Source organism: Fusarium phalaenopsidis (genome assembly GCF_050370095.1).
Source record: "Fusarium phalaenopsidis strain FUZ10S chromosome Unknown contig_32288, whole genome shotgun sequence".
NCBI classification, from domain to species: Eukaryota; Fungi; Ascomycota; class Sordariomycetes; order Hypocreales; family Nectriaceae; genus Fusarium; species Fusarium phalaenopsidis.
Window position 1 is genome coordinate 1,538,261 of NW_028145412.1, and position 23,220 is coordinate 1,561,480.

At 50.8% G+C, this 23,220-nt stretch overlaps 7 protein-coding genes and 1 non-coding gene across 8 annotated transcripts; 3 read left to right on the top strand and 5 right to left on the bottom strand.

Annotated features, from left to right (window-relative positions):
* Positions 1-2,608: 2,608 nt before the first annotated feature.
* Positions 2,609-3,912, bottom strand: LRP88_04085 (NAD(P)-dependent alcohol dehydrogenase; the record flags this gene model as incomplete). The annotated part of the gene is made up of 4 exons (XM_083240672.1): positions 2,609-2,638; positions 2,694-2,810; positions 2,864-3,715; positions 3,769-3,912. 4 exons carry the CDS (start codon positions 3,910-3,912, stop codon positions 2,609-2,611), a joined length of 1,143 nt encoding a protein of 380 aa, XP_083103962.1.
* A 789-nt stretch (positions 3,913-4,701) lies between these two features.
* Positions 4,702-6,672, top strand: LRP88_04086 (uncharacterized protein; the record flags this gene model as incomplete). Its single annotated transcript, XM_083240673.1, has 7 exons — positions 4,702-4,725; positions 4,781-5,124; positions 5,191-5,313; positions 5,365-5,491; positions 5,539-6,034; positions 6,088-6,487; positions 6,546-6,672. 7 exons carry the CDS (start codon positions 4,702-4,704, stop codon positions 6,670-6,672), a joined length of 1,641 nt encoding a protein of 546 aa, XP_083103963.1.
* Positions 6,673-7,144: 472 nt separating this feature from the next.
* Positions 7,145-7,687, bottom strand: LRP88_04087 (uncharacterized protein; the record flags this gene model as incomplete). The annotated part of the gene is made up of 3 exons (XM_083240674.1): positions 7,145-7,274; positions 7,340-7,497; positions 7,559-7,687. 3 exons carry the CDS (start codon positions 7,685-7,687, stop codon positions 7,145-7,147), a joined length of 417 nt encoding a protein of 138 aa, XP_083103964.1.
* Positions 7,688-10,002: 2,315 nt separating this feature from the next.
* LRP88_04088 (class I SAM-dependent DNA methyltransferase) lies at positions 10,003-10,488 on the top strand (the record flags this gene model as incomplete). The annotated part of the gene is made up of 1 exon (XM_083240675.1): positions 10,003-10,488. The coding sequence occupies one exon, from the start codon at positions 10,003-10,005 to the stop codon at positions 10,486-10,488; it is 486 nt and encodes a 161-aa protein (XP_083103965.1).
* Positions 10,489-16,256: 5,768 nt separating this feature from the next.
* LRP88_04089 (uncharacterized protein) lies at positions 16,257-17,201 on the bottom strand (the record flags this gene model as incomplete). Its single annotated transcript, XM_083240676.1, has 1 exon — positions 16,257-17,201. The coding sequence occupies one exon, from the start codon at positions 17,199-17,201 to the stop codon at positions 16,257-16,259; it is 945 nt and encodes a 314-aa protein (XP_083103966.1).
* Positions 17,202-17,911: 710 nt separating this feature from the next.
* On the bottom strand, positions 17,912-18,433 carry LRP88_04090 (uncharacterized protein; the record flags this gene model as incomplete). Its single annotated transcript, XM_083240677.1, has 1 exon — positions 17,912-18,433. One exon carries the CDS (start codon positions 18,431-18,433, stop codon positions 17,912-17,914), a length of 522 nt encoding a protein of 173 aa, XP_083103967.1.
* Positions 18,434-19,160: 727 nt separating this feature from the next.
* On the top strand, positions 19,161-19,263 carry LRP88_04091. Its single transcript has one exon. It is a non-coding gene; the product is annotated as a tRNA-Lys (tRNA).
* A 2,192-nt stretch (positions 19,264-21,455) lies between these two features.
* Positions 21,456-23,119, bottom strand: LRP88_04092 (uncharacterized protein; the record flags this gene model as incomplete). Its single annotated transcript, XM_083240678.1, has 4 exons — positions 21,456-21,501; positions 21,554-22,416; positions 22,629-22,860; positions 22,908-23,119. The coding sequence occupies 4 exons, from the start codon at positions 23,117-23,119 to the stop codon at positions 21,456-21,458; spliced, it is 1,353 nt and encodes a 450-aa protein (XP_083103968.1).
* Between the last annotated feature and the right edge of the window lie 101 nt (positions 23,120-23,220).

The window sequence follows — 23,220 nt, forward strand, 5'->3', positions numbered from 1 at the left end:
CCTCTAGGCCACCAACAATGACATACGCAGGCCTACCGGCCCTACGCACCCCAACTTCTGTCTGCCTAGCTCTCTCGACGCAATCTGTTGCCACTTTGACACGCGCCCTTGCGCCATACAGCGCAGTGGCGGCATAGCGTAGACCGGGGCGATCAAGCGCCTGGAAAAGGACCGGGACTCCAGGATAGTATGAGACTGGGAGAACAGGGGAGTCTTCCAAGAGTGTTGATACCTCCGCCACCACGCCTTTAGAGAGCCTATTTCTTGTGAGACTTTGTCCAAGTCCAGTCTCCGGCGGCAGATAAGCATTGCAGAACTGGTAATCTGCCGGGATGGGAGAGACCGTTGCAAGTCGACGACCTCTATACCTAACGCAAAACAACACCGTTTCCGGGTTTGCTTCCCAGTCAGCCTCGATGTGAAAGGTTACATCTTCTGGCGGAGATGATTCGGGGATATCCGATTGTTCATAACCATCGTCAAGGCAATCCAGGAGAGGAATGTTGGGAGGCAAGACCCCCGGCTCGATGAGTCCGTTGAAGTCTCTTGGCACGCCTCCAACATCAACACCAAGGAGGGCGAAGAAACCAATTTTCTGAGGAGAAGAGCATTTTCCCAGCAGGCTGTCGGCAATCAATGTTCGCTTCCCAACGATACCGAGGCAATCGGCCTTCGCGAATGCATCCTCGGTCGTCTCTGGATTGTAGCTCGTCCCGTGCCCTCCCACGAAGAGCATGGAAAGCAAAGGAATAAGCCTTGACCGTCCAAAAGTTCGCACACGCGGCTCAGATCCTGAGGGGGCTTTAGTTAGTGAATAGGACCGCATGTACCTCAAAAACCCAGGTGATAGGAAGCCCCAAGAGCCCTCAACCGTTTTCGCCGCCAGTGGAGACGTGTCAACAAGTCTTCCAAAGATGTCGTAGTAGTACCACATCATGAACGACTGGAAGATGCAGAACGTTTCCACCTTTCGCTTGTCCTCAATCTCGAGAGATGAAAGTCTAACATGCCCTCGGGTGTGTCTGGTCTCGTGAAACTCAACATCCAGGAAAGGACGCCTATGGAGGTCTGGCCGAGGCAGTCTTCCGGCCCGTTCACAGTTTCTCGGTTCGCAAAGAATCTAAAATTCAATGCCAGATAGTAAAGTTCACCAGATGCTCTTTCAGCAGGGTCTCCAGCATCTGTGACCACATAGGTGACATCCTTTCGTTGAAGTTGAGCAGTCAGACTGCTGGGGCCCGCTGCGACCCATCTGTCTCTGGCAGACTGGTGATTTCCCTGCTGCATGCGGCCTGGTATTTGTTCTCCCTGAACAGATATTTGGATGGTCTTTGCTGCTTTTCGCCCCTCCTTCCAAGCAATTCTGCACTAGTTTAGAGCCCCATGCCCGATAGGAAAGACGCTAACAGCCTCCTCTGGATGCTCAAGGGGGACTGTGATTGAGGCATCTCTCGCAACAATGGCTCTTACACCTTCCGGAGTTGAAATAGAGTGATAGAATGGCTGTGACGAGTAAATGACTGTGCATGGGCGCTGACTTTTTTCCAAGGACTCGGTCGATTGGACATCGATGATGTCGAACCCCAGCTGGAATAGACATATGGCCATCCCAGCAACATCTGATGAAGAAGTCTTGAAGAATGGCTCCTGAGAGCCGAGTAGCCAGGTGAAGAACTCTTCAACATGGCTGGACTCCGTCTTAGGTAACCATCCGCTCATAACGGAGTCATTGCGGATCAACTCTTGACGGTTCTCGTAGGCAGCCTGACCGAGGCCACGCAGAACGGCTGTCGATCTCCAGGCGTTAAGACGAGAAGAGTATTGAGATCGGAGAATGTCCTCCCCATTCTCGTGAAGCTTCAAAAGAGACTTGAGCATGTTGTACAGGATGTCTCTAGCTTCCCGTTTGCCAGAAACTGAATCTTCGTACTCCATCGCTTGTTGAAGGCTGCAACATCGAGGAGCCCGCGGTGTTGGAGGATGTTTGACACATCTTCATCGAGAAGAGAAAGAAACTCCTTGTCGCCGTCCGCAGCCGTCCACCAGTTTCCCACCCTCCTGCCGAGGGCAACAAGGGTGGAAACATCACTGACACCCAGGCCCAAGGCGACGAGGGCACCGGGGGCGGTCGTGACTTGGATTGACATTCTGAGCGACTGCCGTCTGCCAGCTCGCATGACTTGAAGAGGGATGGGAAAACGGTTCCAATAAATAGGGCAAAGGAATTGGAATTTGAAACAAAGACAAAGCTGCGTGGAATTGTGATTTACCAAGCGGTGACAGAAGGCAAACAGATGCAGGGCAACCGATGTGGGAGTACTCATCTGATCAGTTGCATTCAGTTGCACTTTCATCACTGGTCGGGTGAGCGATATGAAACTCTTGGGACATCTGCCATAGATCCTCATTGGATGCTGAACGCCACCTTGCCTGAGGCCTTCACCGGATATTTCAAGAGTGTGTCAAAGCTTACAGGGACTGGATTGGATGACTGATCAAGGCATTGAACGCCACGTTTGCCTCGTGCTGAGCTGCCAGGTGTGATGAGACATTTGTTAAATTTATGTCTATGTTCTATTCGTGCTCTATCTGCCGCCAGTCCTTCATCTCAATCCCAGTGAATAATCGGCTTTACGACCTGTCATGCCCAACATCAGTATCTATCAGATAACACCATGGACTTATCAACTTACCTTCCCGCCACGCATATCGGCCAATGCCTTCTCAAACTCCTTGACCGAGTAAACCGTACATAGCTTCTCGACTGGGAAATGGCCTTGTCGATGAAGCTCCATCAACTCGGGAATAAACTAAACACATGTTAGGGACCAGCCAGCCTGACTGCAGTTTGTTAGATCCTCACCTTTTGGGGATTTGAACCACCCTCAACAACACCAACATATCGCTTATTCTCAAGAAGAAACGTCTGGGGTTCAACCCGGACAACGCTGTTTGGCGGCGGCACACCAACACTAGTCGCAGTACCTCCTGGTGCAAGACACCCGAAAAGTGACTCGATAACGGGGATCAAGCCTGTGCAATCGATAGCAAAATCGGCTCCCCCATCTGTAATCTCCCTAATCTTGGCCTCAATACCGCCCTCGCCACATGCCCTCGAGTTCACGACATGTGTAGCACCAAATTCCTTGGCGTTGGCCAACTTGTCATCCACAACATCCACCGCCACAAGCTGTTTGACCTGAAGGTACGCCGCAGCCATCAACGCAGCGATACCAACGCTCCCCATACCAAAGATCACTACCGTTTGGGTCTTGTCCGGCTTGAGCGCGTTGAGCACCGTGCCAGCCCCTGTCTGGAAGCCGCAGCCCAGGGGGGCGTAGTATGGCAGCGACTCGGGGTATGGGCACTTGACAACGCTTCTTTCGGCTACGACAGATACCCTCGCGAAGGAAGAGTGGCCAAAGAATTGGCTTCGCACAGATCGGCCATCCTCAAGACGAGCGGGAGTCGAGCCGTCAGAGAGGCGGACTGAACCAACATTCACGGGGGAGTGGATGTGGCAGAAGGACGGTTTGCCCGCAACGCACTTCTTGCACTTGCCGCAAACATTGAAGGAGAGGAGGACATGGTCGCCGACCTGAAGGGACTTGTCCTTGACGTCGCTGCCTAGGGCCCGGATGATACCCGCGCCTTCGTGACCGAAGATGGCAGGGTATTCGACTCCAGGGATGAGACCGTTCTGTAGAAGAACATCCTAGGAAGAGTGAGTCGCCAGAGTTAAGAGAAACTTAGCATAGGATGGCAGACTGTGTGGCAAATACCGGAATACTTCATCTCGACAAGCACTTCGTCCCCCCGAACCTCATCCAGGATGATAGGCCTCATCTCAAACCTGTCGCCGGGTTTCTCGGTGACGAGCGCCTCTGTGGCGATGTTGGTGGGTGATGTCATGGTAGGAATCTGTGAAGTAAGACCGATAATATGTGACTGAACAGAGACTTGGATGTGTACAAGGGCTTGGTTGAAGTGAAACCAAATGAAGAGCTTCTAGATGGGCTTATATGTACATGCTGTTTATCGGCCCGCAAGTAGAGGTCGCATGCCATCAGTCACGCTATCTAGATCCAAAACCGACTGACATGCTCGGTATCGCGGAACCGCTTTCCGACCCTCAACCCCTCGACGCCCGCAACTCACTGGCAAATAACACCTCACCAAATACAATCTAGACCTGCGCCTCGGAACCTCAGCTTGGGATCGAGAGCGGGGAAGTATAGATTCTGGGGAACATTCTGGGGTATAATCCGGGGATGTGGAGGTTCTCAGTTCATATCCGGACATCCGAATATCCGATCGTGCCATGATTGGTCTTGGCTCAACTGATGGGGCACTTCGGTCCAGCGCAAGGGGCTCGAGCGTCGGGGAAGCTAGGGGGGTGATGTATCGTTGATTTTATTCAACTTGGACGTTTGGGGTTGCGGTCGTAGTAACCGCGGGATAGTATACTTGGGTGCCCTCGGAAGGGTTCCGAATAGCGTCACCATGCCATGACTCGTGGCAATATGCCAGAAGCTGCACCGAGCTCTGATTCATTTTATTGAAAGACTGTCAAATATAAGATGCTCTCCCCGTCGGTTCCCAATCTCCTTGTCCCTGTTCATGCAGCTCGCTGAGGTGCCCCTGCATTGCCTCATTCAACGATCCCATTACGAAGCCGTCGGTCATCCTACAACCACCAACATGGCGACGGACTCCCGCCAGGCGGTATGTTGAACCACCTCCAAACCACCTCCAGCAAGCTCCCACTGACCCTCCCCAGGAGTTGGAGCAGATCCAGAATGAGCTCGACATCGAGATCCTCCCCGGCACCGAGATCATGGCAGACATCGGAAGCCATCACTTCGTCAAGAGCGAGGACAAGTCCCACCGCGTGCTCGTCCCCCAGCCCTCTAGCTCGCCTCATGACCCCCTCAACTGGAGCACTTGGTGGAAGGTCTCGGCTCTCGTTGCCGTGTCGACCATGAGCTTCACACAGGGCTTCGCGCCGCTGGCTCTCGGGCCCATGTTTGGCTATCTGATGGAAGACTATAATACCTCCTTGACCAACGTCATTCAATTTACTGGTGTGACCATCTTGGTTCTTGGCTTCAGCAACTTCTTCTGGTAAGTGGATGTGGTGCAAGGGAGTGGACACCTTTAGCTCACAGTGACTGATGAATGATCTGACAGGGTTCCCGTTTCGACGTCCTTTGGCAGACGCCCTGTTTTGATCCTCTCCCAGATCGTCTGTCTGGCGTCTCATATCTGGCGAGCAAAGGCTACCACATACAATGGATTCATGGGTGCTGCCATGTGAGTTTCACAACGCCGGCAATAACGCTCAGCCACTAAACGACATTGCAGTGTAAGCGGTATTGGCGCAGGTCCCGGAGAGACCATCCAGCCGAGCGTCATCGCAGACATCTTCTTCCTCCACGATCGTGGCAAGTGGAACACCATGTATTGGGTTATATACACCGGAGCTCTGATCGTATGTCCCTGCAAAAAGCCAAGGTATCCCGTAACTAACATTTCTAGGTCGCACCCATCATCGCCGGCGCCATGGCTGACCACACTGGCTGGCCCTCTTTCTGGTGGCTCAACGCCGCCATGACAGCCGCATCTCTCATCATAATCATCTTTGGCTTTCCCGAGACCATGTTCAGCCGTGACGAAACCACCGAGGGCCAGTCCATCCCACCCGATACATCCTCCAAAGTCCTAGAAGTTGAGCATCAGGAGAAGCAAAGGCCCGATGACGGGTCCAACGAGAGCGAGTTCAATGCCGACAGGGACCCTTGCCTTGGAAAGGGGAAGCCGAGCCGACAGCAGTGGAAGCTATTTCAGCCCAATGCGTCTACCTTTCGATCCGTCCTCTATGAAGTGTGGATTCCTTGGAAGCTGTTTACCTTTCCGATTGTGCTCTTTGCGTCTTTTGTCGTCAGCTGGAGCTGTAGCTTCATCTTGATTCTCAACTTGACCCAGACACAGGTCTTTTCAGCGCCTCCTTACAATATGAGCTCGCAAAACATTGGTTGGTCTACTTGATGGAATGGAATGCCAGCCCTATGCTAACATGATGGGCAGGTTTTACAAATTTCTCACTCTTCGTTGGGGCTCTGATCGGCCTCGCGACGGCCGGCCCGTTCAGTGACTGGGTTTCTTCTCGAGCAACGGCTCGGAACAATGGAATCCGGGAACCTGAAATGCGTCTGCCGGCCATGATTCCCTATGTTATAATCATGGCCTTTGGGCACATTATCACAGCCATCGGGTACCAGTACAAATGGCCGTGGCAGGTCATCGTCGTGCTGGGCTACTCCACAGCTGGCATCCAAGTTGCGGCACTCCCAAGCATCAGCAGCACGTACGCCGTTGATAGTTACAAGCCTGTTGCAGGATCACTTTTCGTTGCCATCACTGTTAACAAGAATCTGTGGGGGTACGGCATGGGGAAGTTTATTACGCCATGGACCGAAGCCGATGGGTAAGCATCCCTTCTCCAACCTGTCGCCCTTAGCAAAACTAACGCCTTGTTTCTTCAGCTTCATCAACGCCTTCATGGTAAACATGGCTCTTACAGTGGCATGGTGTCTCTTTGGTGCTGTGTTTTATTTCTACGGAAAGACGTTCCGGCGATGGACTAAGGATAGCAGCGTGCATAAGCTATAGAATCTATGTTTACTTCCTCGGCCGACTAACTGGCGGGTCAGACATCGCTTAGCAGTGGCTCAAGAACTCCATAGATCCAAAAAAAAAAAAAAACCTCCAGGTCCGGATTGCCTGATGAGTCGTGCAGGGCCGGGCAGGATATTATGTGCCTACCAAACGAGAGCTCAAGTTGGTGCAGTAGCGGTGCAAGTGACTCAAGCGGAGCAAGGGCAACACATCTTGACGACCTGCATGTACATTCAGGCGCAGTCAGACATTGGAAGCCTTTATATCTTGATCGCTCTTGATTTTACCAGCAGGGGACGGGGTTGGATCATTTCAGTCTAATTTGAGCCGAACTATTTAATAAACTGGTGGAAGATGGGGCTTGAGCACCTTCAAGAGAATAGAAAAACACGAGAAAAGATGTGAAGAGCCAATAGACGCCACCGTAGGTCCTGAAACACAGTATCCTGGGTAGAATACTCCTGCCCTACTGAGGAACCGTGCGGATATCAACCATTAGGTTGCCATTACCCCAGGCAGGGTTCTGGCCCCTGACCTTGCCATCAGCCCTGGAGCACCTATCCATGACCAATCCAGCACCCCGAGCGACAGCCTGGCTATTGAAGAAGTTAGCAGTTGCCCACCACAAATCGTCTGCAAATGACGGGTGCTCTAGACTCACCAAGGCGAAGTCGCAGTCCGGTCGCTGGGAAGGCCAACAGCAAGTCCAGTAATCTGGGTGTTTCCGCGCCTGCAGAAGGACTGGCCGCTGACGCCAGCCGTGCATGCCTGGTTCCCCAGACTGGCGAGGTAGTTGATGCACTCTACAGCTTCATTGATCTGTCCGAGGGTTAGCGGTACGGTTAGAGTGAATGGTGAAGGGTTGTTGAATCATATGTACATTGGCCAGTGTGTCTCCAGGGAGGTTATCTAGACAGCTCGGAGCACGGGCTTCGAGGCCTTGCGGAATAGCAAGAGTTGAGGTGGCTACAGTGAGCAGAAGAGCGACGGAAGTGAGATAGTTGACCATATTGGCGGTGTTGGAGGATGGTGATGGAATTATCGGTGTGTTTGAGGTTGGTAAAAGATGTAAGAGTCTTGCAACTGGGCGTCTAGATGTGTTTATGCTGTGAGTAAAAGGTAGGTACATTAGAATTGGAAGGCTTGCTTTTATACTTTTCCATCTGGTAAAGTTCTGTTACATCTAGTGATAGCCCAATGATTGTAGGATCGCTATAAACAAGGGTGTAGCTTGACAACGCATCGCTGGAGAACCAATATAGGCCTCTTCTATTGGGTAAAACATTAATTAACACTGACGATCGAGGCAGTGACTGCACTGCCGTAGAATGAAACTTATCTGATTGGCGTGCTCGGACTGACAAAGGATCGGCATCTTACTCAGCCCAGAGGCTCAGCTTCTGAAACCACACCCTGTCAGCATCGGACGTTTTTTTATTTAAAGTAATTATGAAGACCGACGGACCGAGAACACGGACTGCTGAGAAATCCAATGTGCCGATATCGACGACTAGGTACTAAGAGTGGGTTATTATGCATGTCATGCTCCGTGCTGAGCTCGCCAGGGGCAGGAAATGCCGCTTCCTTCGGACCTAGGGTTCTCGGACTTGGCTGCGGTCGCTGCTCGCCAAGGCCCGCAGACTTTGATTTCTGCTCACTCTTCTATTTCTAATTTGTACTGGGCTCTCTGCTGAGATGGCTGACTGGCCAGCACCGGAGCGCCTTGCTGCTCAAACCGTGTCCCCAACCGTCGACCCTCTCAGGAAGCAGTCCCATCTCGACTCTGGACGTTTTCTTCCTTAGACTCAATCTCCTTTCTCCGAGTCTCGATCTTTTTTTATTCTTGGGTCGAATCTCGTCCTCCAATGCCCTTCTTTCTCCTCGCCTTTCAACTTTGAAGCGTTTCTTGTAAAGGACCGATCCTCCTTCTCTTTAAGACGAACCGGCGAACGCTTGTTGGTGCTTTCCAGTTCGCAAATCTGCTGCGTTTCCTCGAATAAAGGCTTGACCTTTGATTCGCCTGGCTTTCGAATTTCGTCTCTCAATTGTTGCACTCGACGGGTGAAGTCACTTGTGTTTCCATTTTTTTTGAGCTAGCTTCTTCCTGAGCTCCTAATCTCTTTTCTTTTCCTTTTCATATATATGCTTGATTGATTTGACTTTGTCGCTTTTCAGCTCCTCGATTTCAGCCTTCAGTTCGGTTGATACTCTGTCCTTTTTCTTCCTCCATGTCGTTTTCCCTCGTTGCGAGTTAGGCCTGCTTCTAACGCAATTATAATTTGATGTTGCTGATCTTTATATCCTATTCCCTTATTGTTTCCTGCTTCTTCCTTGCGATTTCTTCACTATGGTCTAATTTTTGGTTCAAGGTTCTCATTTCGATTTCGTTGCTGCTCGCCTCCATCTGCAGGTATGTTGTTTCATTTATCTTTGATTGTTACAATCTCTCATGTGTAACGATCTTGGTTCTTGTCCTGGAAGTCATCTTTAGATAACTGCCATGCTTTAAACATAGATGACGTCTCGAGACAGCGGGTGGCTGAATCGGCCGTTTGAATCGTCCCCTGAGGGCATTTCCGGGTCCTGGGCCGTGTGTTGGCTTCGCTAGTGGTATGCAGGTACGGGATATGTTAATGTCTGAGGTACCCGATATCAGAACAACTCCTCTGGAAGGTGGTCATAGTGAATAACATTTGATTCAATTAGCGTAAAACAAGCAATTCTGTCTCGCATGAATATACTTTACACAGATTACCCTCGTCATTAACGCTGTTCCATGTGAGTCCGACTTCTAGAACTTGTGGTTGGGGTATTATTGCCTTTGTTTATCCAGCGGCGAGGATTAGGACGCGAGTAACCCCCCTTGGTGGTCAACATGTTGCAGCTGATCCTTCATGATTAGGAGGTTGCATTTTCTCGTTGATAACATGCGAGAAAACTGTGTTGGTTGGCTAATGTTGTTGGGGATGTCCCAGGTAGCAAGGTCCTCAAGGTAGCCGTTTGCCCGGCATTTGACAACCTTGGGATTGTGTTAGTCACGCAACTCGTGGGGACCAGCGGGGAGAAGTACTAATCTGACTACAATAACCCCCTTAACCCGCCCTCGACTCTTCTCACCTTTCTTATCAGATAAGTTGCCGAGGTCACAATACCCGATGTGAGATCGGCATTGGAACTGCTTCCGACCCTGCATATTCCCCTCCCTTCCTCGACTACGTCATCTTTCCATCGTAACCAACGTCTATTCTAGAAATAACGTTTTCTTGACAGAATCTATACTATCTAGTTCTATCTCGATACCTGTTAGGCACCTTCTGAGCTCAAATGGCCAACCTCGCACGCTCCCTCAATTCCTCCAGTGTCGCCGAGACCTTGGCCACTTACGAGAGCTGGGCCGAGAGTTACAATGAACATATCGGCAAGGAGGAGTACACGGCCCCTGAAATTGCCAGTGACTATGTTTTCAAGCACGTCGGCTCTCAGAAGATCACAAGTGCAGCCATTTTGGATGCTGGATGCGGCACAGGACTCGTCGGCCAACATCTCGCCAAGCGTGGTGCGACACATCTTGACGGGATGGATCTCAGTCCTGGCATGCTCCGGGTTGCTCGTCGAACTGGCATATATCGCTCCTTGAGCGTGGCGGATCTATCACGACGTCTTGACATTCCTGACCAGTCCTATGACGTCGTTGTCTGTGTTGGGACGTTGACTCAAGGCCATGTCGGACCTGGCGCTTTTGATGGCTTTGTCAGGGTGGTTATGCCGGGAGGGTTTATTGTGGCAACGGTAAGAGAATCGGTTTGGTAGAAGAATGGGTATGAGGACAAAGTGAAGGCGCTTGATAAGGAAGGAAAAGCGAAGCTCGTGGGCGACAAGCTGGAGGTGATCGGAACCGACGTACGCGCCGTCTTTGTGGTTCTACAAGCCCAGTGAGAGGACCACAGTAACGATATGTGAGGAAACAGAGTTCTATTTATTGTACTCAATAAGATTCCAACGTTTGACTTTGGCCATTTTTCGCTCAGGACGTCGACTCTGCATGGTTCCCCGGCTCGGTGATCTCTGGGGCAGGCTTCGCTGGGAGCTCAGGCATAGACAAGTGGTTTTTATTATAGCCGCCCCTGAGTGTTGCTAGCACCCCCCATCAAGAGACAAATAAAATAGCCATTGGTAACCCTCCCAAAGCCCCTACATATTACTGAAAGGAGTTTCCTGTCGACAAGGCAATCCCAATCCCGGCTCTAGCTGGAAATGATAGGATGGTGCTTCTACCAAATGGCGAATGATGTGAGGAGGAGTTAGTCAAACACATACGCTCGTTTGAAACCATAAACGTGAGCTGGGGTGTTTCGTCGCTGACCACGACCTTGTCCAGATCTGTCCTTCTTGGTGCTGCACTGATGGTAGCTGTGTAAACCAGGACCTCTATAGAGTACTACGTATGTATAGAGGAGCGAAGAAACGCCTTGGAGACACCACTAAGTAACCCTGGTCTTGATCCATCGTGTGGAGCTCCCTTCTGACCATTGTTGGAACCCAGAGACCGCTAGACATTGGCTTGATGGTTCTGAGAGGGAAGGACAATTGTATGCATTGTCACATGAATCCAGAGAAACCACCGTGGGCTGCAGCAGGGGGTTTCTATCTATCCTTTTCTTTCTTATCCGTCGGTATTGTGGCTGGTGCTTGACGCCACGATAATCTTGAGGAAAATGCTGTTATTACCCCTGAAACCTGGATTTTCTTCGGGACCTTCTCAACTACCTACCTCGCTCCCTTAACTCTCGCGAAATCGCGTCCGATCTGTCCTTCACAGCTTCAATTCACTTGCGATGAACGATGACAACATTAAGGAGCAGTTCGCTGCTATTAACGAACTCCTTCAATTCAATTCAGCCAGTGCTGTAGCAAACGCTCCTGGACGCTTTCAAGACATCCTCCAGCTCCACCGATGCGACCCCCTGCGTGTGTGAGACATTATCCCCCACCTCCTGCTGCGGCTCGACCGTGAAGAGGAGTGCTACAGTTTTCTCAAGTGGTGGGCCACCGTCAACGCTAATGGCCAGTTCAACAAACTCGAAGATTAGGAAAATAGTACGCTACCGTTTCTGGAGATTCGTAGGGCCAACCCTTTCGAGCCCATCGGCACGCTCTGCTCGGGAGCTCTGAGCCTCAGCCAGCTCGTGGCCCTCGCCCTTCTGAAACTGCGGCTTTATCTCGACATATATGCGTATCAAAACCACAAGGATGGGACCTTGTTTGTTGAGCCTCATCCCACCCGCTGTCGACCCCAGGACCTTCCTATACTCGCGGTTCAAAAGAGGAGGCAGATGTGGTTCTCCACCACTGTCTACGTGCCTGGCAAAAGACCGAAGATGCTATTCTGACGATTGATTCTGAGAGACGGAGATGCACCCGCGTATATCAAGACACTGCTGCCTCCACTGGCGTGGGTAACGCGCGGCTCGAAGACCCAGGAAAGGGGAAAGGGGGATTGAAGAGAAAGCGAGGCAGTGGGGAGATATTCCCGGGAAAAGCCAATTATATGGATGAAATGCCCATCGAAACTGGTTTGAGTGCCAGACAAACGGCCCGGTATATCTCCAGCAAACACCCAAGAAGACTTGTTGCGTATGCCGACGGGGCTTGCATCAACAATGGTCGGCTGGGATCTCTCGCTGGCTGGGATTTCGTCTGTGGACCACCTGGAAATGACCGGTGCGTTGCGTCCGATCGGCTTGAGGATAAGGGACCGTTTGGAGATGACATTATCGCGACCAGCAACCGAGCTGAGCTGCGTACATCCATTGCCGCGCTGTGTCTTTGTGATTGGCAAGAGGAGGGTTTCGAAAGCATTGTTATTGTAACCGACTCAAATTACGTCGCTGAGGGCGCTACCACCTGGTCCTAGGGCTGGGTATTTCGGAGATGGAAGATACGCACCCATGATGACGTCAAGAACTAAGACTTGTGGGAGCTGTTGCTCGGTGAGGTAGAAAGATGGTATGACCGAGGCCTGCAGGTTGATTTTTTGCAAATCTCAATGAGTTACAATGCTCATGCCGATACGGCGGCGAAAGAGGCAGCCCGCAACGGCGTAGCCATTGCTGAGTTTCAAGATATCAGTTTTAGGTCTTCTCCGCTCACAACGGCCGGAACGAAGCAAGGCCCTCGCGTCCTTGCTCTATGCTTTGAGTCCGAGTCTCAGTTTGACGCTGGATTTGGAAGTCTCATCGCGAACATCGACTCAAAAGCCAGGATGGAGCGGGCCACGGCGCCCGAGACCGCCCTGGCTATACTTGGCCGTGAGTCACCTCCGTCCATTATCCTCATCGCCGATGGTACCATCACTCGTCAGAAGAGGATCCTTGAGTGTATCATAGACCGTCTCCGCAAGGGGGCCAGAGTGGTGCTGGCCGGTTTTTTTTTAGCAAGACGGTCAACATGGACGAGCTCGATCGCTTCTTCGCCAGCGTGGGCCTTTCTTGGCGGGGGTATTGCTCTTTCATAACCACAGTCAGCTTGCGCCCTGGTGTTGTCGTCGACCGCCTCTCCAGCCAGCTTCCCTCCAAATACAGTCAATCGATGCTCTTCATAAAGAAAACAGGGCATTATGGGGCGTTGTATACTGAAAACGGAGGATATAGCGCGGCCGCAGTTGCGTCTGCCAGAGTTGGGATGGGCAGGCTCGGCTACATTGGCAATATTCTTGGAAACGAGGATACCGATGCCGTTACTTTGGCTCTATGTGGACTTCTCTAATAACCTTCTTGATTGATTCATACCTGGTCACTGACGGTTAATGAAAAATACTAGGGCAACATGAAGGCTATCAAGGACAACAATATGCATTTTGATGTATAAAGAAGCCCATCAATATTGAGCCGGTGATTTTATTACAGCATGAGTGTTCTGGCAACTGCCGCCATGCTATTCTTCTGACAGAGGTATTGGAAAGGGAGCCTTGAACGTCACAGAACGAATCACTGGTTTGGAAAACCTTTGCCAGATTCAGCATACTTAGCACGGTGGCTATAGAGTTTCAGCCGCTTACTCTGACCGTGCCACAAATTGCACAGCCTGGCCTCAGCCTGCATTGGTGGCGTCTTGTGATGCAGCAGCTGAAAGCGGCCTGCAAGGAATGCGTGTCTTGGCAAACACTAGGCTCCCAATTAAACAACCATTTTAAAGTTGTAGAGCTTGCAGCTGCCTTCAAGTTCCTATTAGCTTGCGCCTCTGAATGACGTGGCAATCCTGGACAAGGAACAACTGGTAGCGATTGAAGGGCGGGGATAAATACTGTACGGCATTCTGGCTACCCAGTTGGAGCCTGTTGGTTTGAATTCTTTGCTTTACGGGCTTTGTTTGCCTCAAGCTATCCTCAACATGGCCAATGACTGTGGCCTTAGCTCATACTGGTAGTTCTGGGGCGACTGCGAATGTCGTTGTCCCCAGCCCGACCCAGATATTGCTGGTATCGGGGTACGCAACTCGTTCGGTCCTTCTTTGAAAGTGGACTGACACATATAGCAGGTCATAAGCTCATTCATCACATCTTCCTCTCTGGCAATCATTGCTACGTGCCTTTACCTCATGCTTATTCGTTCTGGCCTCGAGCGCGAGGATAGCTTCAACCCCATCGATGGCTGGATGAGAAGGAACATCTGTGATCCCTGGGTCCGCTTCGTCACCAAGGTGCCATTCATCGAGTCCCGTATCGACAAGATCGAATCTACTCTCTTCTCCTTTCTCCTCTCCCTCGCGGATATGCAACTGGTGACGGGGATTGCCATGCTTAGCGCCGCCGTGATTAAGCTGCAAGATAAAAACGACGGAATTAGTGCCTACCATTTTAGTATGGTGACCAACTTGGCCTGGTTCAGCAGTATGGTGCATCAACTTACTCTCCTGGCCATCCGGACCAAGGTCGTCGGGAGTATGAAAACGCAGCATCGTGGTGTGTGGTCCGACCGCAAGAATTCATCTCGCTCCAGGAGAGCTAGAGCCGCCATCGGCTGGGGAGGAGATCTCATGGTCCGAGTCATAAGCATGCTCATATTGGCATCTTTGCTTCTTTACTGCTCTTATGTGTCTGGAGCCAAGGATTGGTACACCTACACCTACTGCCCCGCCAGCTGTGCCCTTGGAAAAGAGAGGGGAGGCGAACCGCTGTGGTGGACGGGGTTCAATTTCTCCATGATCTTGTTTGAGTACCCAAGACGATATCTATTACTTTGGCCAGCGCTGGGCCACTGGTGGATTGATCATGCGAGACACCATGTTCTTGACGACAAAGGCCGTGAAGGATCACCCAAGGGCCACGCATTGCCACTCTGGAGACGGATACTTGTTTGGCTATACTATATCGGGTCATCCGAAACTGTCGACGCTGTTTCTACCTCGTGTGTCTGATTTGGACTGGGCCTGTATTGGACTTTTGACGAAAGAAAGAGATTCCACGACTCATGGAGAGCGCTCACCGACATCGTCAATGAAGATGACGTCAAAGGATTCGGGCAGCTGATGCCTATTTTGCTGTTGGGGATGCCATTTCTTCAGGGGTTACAGACGTACTCCGGTAAGTCGCTCATCCTTTAATACCGAAGCCACTTGGAATTTTCGCTCACACGTGTTGCCAAACAGAACACTTAAGAGAGGAAGAACGAATGAGGGAGCAGCAGCGTTCGATACGGCTAACGCCTATCTTAGTTGTTGCTGATCTGAATCCTTCTCGTTGATCTCGGTGACAATTCTGAAAGAGGCCATCGGCCACAGGAACAAACGATACAGTTATGAACACACGATAACACGCTCACTTTTGCGGGAGCACCTTATAACAAGAAGGCATGGGGTATTCTTCGCCTTATGGGAAGGAAACGAGACTAACAGATGAGACGGCGGCGTTAGAGTGAAGAGATTCGATCGATAACTGAATACTTTACCACGCTCAGCATACCATTGCTAATTCTACGTCCAGGCTGTAGACGTAGCGTTGCATTGTTATCATGATTCGAACCTTAGTTCACATTGTTGTTTTGCTCATGTTTAGTGTAACTACCCAGAACCCGACTCCCCTACACCTCACATGGGCAAACACGATGATCACTCTCGGCCCTCTTTCTCTTCTTGTCATGTGGACTTTTGACTTCCTCCGTTGAACCGATTTCATCGATGCCCAGTCCTCCACTAACGCAGATTAAAATCCGCCCAGGAAAGCTTTCCACATAGCCTGGTTCGTGATACCTCGTGTCAAACACACCGGAGAGTTCCAGCTGGCCATCCCAAGACCCGAGAAAGAGCGCCACGCCAGCCCCCATCGGTTCGCTGGCGGCCCAGACGTTGGTAAGTTTAAACGGCCCATGTCCCTGCTGCACCATAGAACTCACATTCCCGATTGACAACAAAGCTACCGGGCAAAAAGGCGGCTCTGATACAGCGTGAGGGTCAACGCCGGATGGAGAAGTGAAGGACTTGAATGTCGAGGGAGCGAAGGCAACCTGTTCATGAATCTCTTCCGAGGGAGCTGGTTGGATGTCGTTGAAGAAGTCTTGGACTTGAGGCATAATTCTTCGCATTTAAGCCGCATGGTCTCCAGTTGTCTGATCTGAAGAGCCGGGGACAACCAAGTCTATGCCCAGTGCCTGTGTTGAAATAGTATGATATGCAGCAGCCGCGTGAGCAGGGGTATTATAAGGTTCACCGCAGTAGGGACGTAGGTTGATCATGCTGTGATTGACATATCGGACTGGGTATGAATCTTCTTTTCGGGGCTGTACCTCTGAGAGAGCCATTGCCAAGGCCGACATGAAGACATGTGTCACACTCACTCCAGAAGCAACGTCCTTGCAGCCACGAAGAATTTTCGAAGTAAAATCCTTGGGAACTGTATGTGAAAGTCGCATCAGCTTGCCATCTTGAACGCCACTGGCATGCGTAGAGCTTGAGGGGAGTGCAAGAAGGCCCTGGTGTTTGTAGATAGTTCCATTTTGCTTTTGGATCTTCTCCAGACGCCCAGTTTGCGCTTTAGACAACGCTTCGGGTATATTCGCAGCGATCTTTATACAGGGAGAAAGATTTTCGTATTCCTTGCCCCATTTTGGGAGGAAATACTCATCTCCTTGTTCGAAAGCCATTGCAGCGTAGTCAAACAGTTGATTGATCAGCTGCAGAACGCCAACACCATCGGATACGTCGTGGGGACAACGCAAGAAGATTGTAGGGCGGTAGATATCCTGTCCATTTGATCTCATGAAAAAGAGACTAGCAGTCTCAAAGGCAGCGGCTGTGTTGTTGTTGAACCACTCGAGCGGCCCAATATCGGTATCGACAACCTTGAAGGTTGAGCCCACCCAAGTTTCCTGCTCATCGTCGGTATCAAATGACCGGTACACTCTTCGCAAGCGGTCGCCATCTTCATCAAGTTCGATACGGGAGGCCAGGGTCGGATGCTGGTAACGAAGCCTGATCCAGGCCTTCTTCAGAGCCGCCTTAACACGGTTTTCTTCGTCGATGGTGGGCATCGAGTCAACAGAGGTGACATTGAAAGATGCACAGCCGCTGACGGGTTATGGTTATACAATCTTCTTGATCAACGCAATGATCTTGCCTAAGTCAATTAGAGAGAGCTAATACAAATGTCATGTTAAAAGGCTCCGCTGCTAGGGTCCATCAAGGTTCGACCATGCTTATCGGGTTCTTGGCGTCCCTTGTCTTTCTCGTATTTATACAAATCAGCTGTCTAACGCGACAGCACGTGCTCGCGTGTTTATCAAGTCGTCACGTCTCATTCACGGTCGCGTCACTCTATTCATCTTATTCCATTTCATCTTCTCTCTTCACCACAGCTCTATTGACAACACAATTTCCCCTCGCTGCCTTTTCCTCTATCTGTACCTGCACATTCACCCACAAACTCTTCCACCTGACACATGGCGTCAAATATCCCCTTGACCTGTCTCCAGTGGCAGGTATCCCTCGAGGGCAGCTGGGCTCGTGATGTCGACGAATGCGAAAGATTTTACATCACGTCTTCGCGAAAAGAAAATGGATGCTTTCCCCCTAAGCTGCCCAAGTGCAGTATCTTCAAGGACATATCAATACCTCGAACCTCGAATATATGCCACTTTGAGATCCCATCCTCAACCCGGAAAAAAGACCTTCATGACTTTCGACTGTGTCTCCACAACTTTCTCTTCTATGCATTTTCACTTGTATTGCTCTTAGGCAAGGCCTACTGATCAGAAGATGACACTGCCGCACCATCCACCCCAACAGTCTCCTCATCAATGCTCTGCTTCCCTAACATCTCACCCGGGCCTCCCTTGGAGTAGTCGCCTGGGCCACTGCTTCCGTTCGGGATATGAAATCGACGATCGAAGCGGGACAAGACGTAGGTGAGGACCACAACTAACTCGATCACGTAGTTGAAGCAGTAATAAGCCGCCTTGGAGTTGAACCATCCGGGGTTCTCCGCGGGTCGTTGGATGAAGGCAGCACCGGCGCGAAAACAGGCACCGAGAGAGAGGAGTACCGAAGTGAAAAGGACTAGAATCACTTTGGCACGCATAGTGCCCTGGCTGAAATGGTCTATGGGGGAGGTTCGTGGAAGTAGAAGTGCAATAATGACACCCTGGATAGGTAGAAAGACTAGTACCGCGAGGTAGACAGCCGTGACGAGGCGAATGCACCGGAGCCAGGATTGGATATGAGGATCGAGCGTGTAATAGCTGTACACAACTGATACAATGACCATGACGAGGGAAGCCGCGATACCAGAGTACAAGAGCCGGAAAGCCCAACCAGACGCTTTTCTCCAGCCTATCTGAGGTTGGTAAGCTCGCACGACGCGTTGCAGCGAGATCAGATTGGCAACGAAGAGAAGCAGCATGCATAGAGACAGATGTGTTTGACAACGTGGAGGCGTTTGATGTCGAGACGCAGGGGTGGGAGGAACTGGCTCCTATGCATGTGCCGCGCCATGGAACGAGCGCCGCTGCAGTTGGAAACAAGATTTACATCCCGGGAGGTGGCCTTCAGCAGGATGGCCTGATGATTATGGTCAACAGTGTTGGGTATTTCCTCAACACGACTGATCACTTTGACGTTCTTACCGGCTAGGCTGGCATCTAACTGAGTCCGTCCTCGGGATTATATCCACTTTGTACTATTGCTCGGCATCACACTCGAGATCACAGATGTCGTGCTTTATTTCTATTGCACACTTGAGAGAGGGTTGGTTCATCAAAAGAATATTGCCCCAATAGAACAGCAAACCGAGTTTATTCATTTCTCATAGACGCCTCATTACAAAATTTTTAATAGTTTTCTTCCAAAGTTATACCAGGCTTCGGGTGATTAAGGTAGTGATAGCACACTACATCTCGCTAATAACTTGAATGTGGTTTCAACACCACGGAGATCATCGCGACCACCGCGCTGACAAGCGAATTGGGCATCTCGTTTCGACCAATCAGAGTCACGCCCGGTTAGCTCAATCGGTAGAGCGTGAGACTCTTAAATGACCCTTGACTGGGTGATGAGTACGCGATCTCAAGGTTGCGGGTTCGACCCCCGCATCGGGCTGTTCCTATATAAACGATTGCTCTTTTTGCTCTTCTTTTTACCTGAGGTCATGGCTCATCACAGACCGGGCATCATCAGGCTGACTGACCTAAGACGCAACCCAGGACCAGCTTAGCATTGTTTGTAGCACCATTCACATTCACATGACGAGAAGGCAAGACACACGTCACAGATCAACTTCCACAAGATTTGAGATTCCCTCCAGCATCAAAACAAGTATGCCGTGTCTTCCAAATGTTTGCAACACCTTCTCCCAGTTTTCACTCCACTGTTGAAGCTATTCCATTTCCAGAAGCTGGATAAAGTGTTGATAATACCGTTCCACCTCAACCGCCAGCTCGTCAATGCTCATGGTGTGATTCTGTTCTGCCTGAAGGCAAGCTTCATCGTGCTCCTCCTGCTGTGCCGGCGGAGACCCCTTGTCTGGGTTCCTACGCTCCTTTATTCGCGGCAGGCTTCGATACAAACTCTATCATTGAGGGCATTGCGCAGCAGCTCCATTGTCATCAACTCAAGCTTCAGGTTCTCGGCAAACAAATGCTGAGAACGACTACAAAGGGCCCTCTCGTACTTGAGAGACTCCATGATCAAGACGTCGGCGTACCTTGGATGGCCTTCCGGGAAACGATCCTAAAGGTGCGCACGGAGGGCTTCGTAACGGTTGTGATTAAATTGCTCGAGACTGTCGATGTCGTTTTGTTTGGCGTGGCATATATCACAAGCCCGTGTTATCTCATCCATAGCCACGACGGCCTCTAAGAGCATAGCTTCAGCTTTACTGGAGACTCGTGACAGATCCTCACTAGTCAGTTCAAGTGTCGCAAGCCGATCCGCCAACATCAGGCAAACGAGATGGTATGGCTTCTCAGCCTCGCTGCGTTGGCTCTGGTTTTCAACGTGACTATCCGTCATGGTGCTGTGATGTTGTCGAGGGTGTGTGTGGATTGACGGCGACAACGGTAGGGACAATTAACGGCGATGATCTAGAGTGAAAGTCGTTAGTAACATCGCCAGGAAAGAAGCTGATGTGCAGTCAGTGGAAAGAAAAACGCACTGAAAACACACGCTACAAAAGCATCGGGACTACGAAGGCATACCCAAAGTGAAGCACGAGACGGTGATGAGTAAGGACGGTGATGTGATGTACCTAAGCAGATTGAGTGTGTAGACGGCTCGGAATAAGTTGCCTGTAAGTTCCTAGGCCGCGGGCGCGACAGACCCATGGAAGAAAGAACGATAATTGAAGCAGCCTGATCTCATGTAAAGGCGACACAAGGTCCTTATTGTGCCCGCGTTTAGTCCCATGCGCTCAGCCTGTTTGTGTCGAGAGATATTTTTCATTGACCTCTTCTGTTCCATCTCTGCCGTATGGCAAGGTGCAGCCGTGCTATATATGGAATGGCCAATAATAACGTATGTTAAGATAACTGGGGAAATCCGGTTGCCTATTGGCTGTTAACATGGCAAACAACTGGTACATGAGCTTGAGACGGTACCCTGTCGGGCAGGGCCAAGATTGGGGGCTTGACCTTGACGGGTCAGAGCAGGGACGCAAACACAAAGTGTCTGAGGGCTCATTGAGGCATATCTCAAAATAAATAGTTTTCCACAAGCTTTGGGGAAATTTTAGGGCGGGTTAATCTGGTTGGTCACAGGATCACAAGTTGTCTTAAGCCACGATCTTCTGGCTCAGTTAACCCATCAAGGGCCGGGCTTCAACTAGAATAAAGAACACATTGGTTCAATGAAAGCAATATACACAAAGCATGTATGTATCACAAATGATCATCTAGTTTCCCTTCTAGACTTCATTAACAGTTAGATTAGCATATCCTTAGTAAATGTAGAAAAGCAACCGTTCTGACATCAGCTCTACCTTTGCTATAGCTCGACCCTCGTCCCAAACCTCCTCACATGCCTTGCACGCTTTGTGGCAATAAGCATATCCTTCAACTGGATACACATCGGCAACACCCGCGACTGCCCCTCTGTTGTGAGGAGGATATTGAACACTGTCCCCTCACGTTGTTGCCGGGTAAACAAAACATCCAAGAGTTGTTGGCACGGCTCCCTCCCTCCCCCCCACTCAAGATCGTTGAGCCCGTGGATCACGCAGTACATTCGCACGGGTGTGCAGTCAAGCAACGCCCGGAGGACGTTCAGACTCTCAGGCCATGACTCATTACTACCATTCAACGCTGCGAGGCTTTTTCCACTGATATCCAGCTGGTCTTCCGCCTGGCTAAACTGTAATAGCTGATGGATCAGGCTGTAGACCAACCCAACCAACCCCGCCTGCTCGATGGTCATCCCCTCCCGCACTTTCTCCCGCTGCAGCCGCTGACAGAAGTGCGAGATGACTGGTGTTTCCGCCTGCCACGCCGCCGCAATGACGGCCAGTGCTGTCGCTCGTGCGCTTGTCGTCTCCGTTGTGTCGTAGGGGCTGGAGACCCATAGTGTATGCGGTGCCGCATCCTCAACCATCCAAGTCCGCAGCTTGGGAAGCACATCATTCTCGACGAGCCAGAAGTTCCCCTGACCGAACAAGCCCGGGCCTTCATCGCCAATGATAAAAGGCTTCAGGGCAGGGCTGTAGGCGCGGGCTTGGACGCGACTTAGGCCGGTAGCTGTTGCGTCTGTGATGGGGGTCGCAGGTTCGATTGCCAGATGGGATTTTACCGATTCGAGAGATGGCTTGGAAAATTCTCTGCCTACCCAGCTGGCCTCCAGTAGGATGAACATCCGATGCCCAGCTGAGGTGTCATGTCGTGGATAGAGTGACCGCTGACGGCGCGTCTCAGCCTCTAAACTCGAGACCTGACCGTTCCTTATGGCGGCCATCGCGGTGCTTCCCACAAAGGCCAGCCGATAAAGTTCATTGATGTCGTCTTCAAGCTCTTCTTTGGCATCGCTGAACCCCTTCTTCAGGTTCTCATTGAAACTTTGGAATGCTCTCGCGAGCCTTGAACTCAGGTACCATTCTATGGCGTCTCGGTAGAACCTGAACATGCGAGCGTAGATGTTCGCGAGCTTCTTTCTCATCTCTTGCGTTTTGATAATCAAGATGAGATTGGAGCAAGTTGCCACCTTGTCTGATATCTTGGCGGTGTATTTAGACAGCGTTTCGGCGATCTCGCTATGATTATTCGCGGCCTATTTTCATTCAGTCAAGTCCTAGATAGCATGCAGCCAGCCTACATTTACCAGGCAGGTCAAACTCGCACAGAACACCGAGGTGTAGTCATTCTGGGACGGAAATATCGCAAACACACTTTTGTGGTTATCGAAAGTGCCACACAGGTCTTTGAAAGCATTGTATATCTAAATTGTAAGCGGCGGATACCAGCATGCAGAGGTTGACTTACAGGCCCATGGTTTTCCTGCCACTTCTTTTCAAGCTTATCGACAGAAACTTTGAGCTCGGTAAAACTGCCTTGTACCGAACTCTGAAGCACATCAACAACCTTTTTCTTTGGCGACTTGAATGGGAGCCCTATGCGTTCGAGCGTTGATGGTTTGGCGGCGTCTTCGGTGCACTTATCAACCATAGTCTGCAACTCGACCCTAGCAATCTCTACGACATCGAATTCTTGTGGTCTAACTCTATAAGTTGTTGCCAATAAGATGATAGGTGTTGGCCTTACGAGGTGCTGCTATTCGTTGAGTTCTCATAGAGTAGTTTCAGCCGTGTTTGCGCCACCGCTTCCTCCTCTTCGTCCATCTCTGCTTGCGCCGCTTTGGTTGAACGCTCCAGATCGTCGGCCCCCTTGAGCTGATCCGTGAATCGGCGAATGATGACCCTACCCTCAAGTATCTGGGCCTCTGGACCCTCGTCAAGCTGATTCGAACTCTCCATCCTGGGGCGGATACTCGCTGCGGCGGCAGATGACGGATAGCCTGGTACTGGGAGATGTTGCCGCTTTCGAGGTACGGGTACTAAATCAGGGTTGACTTGGG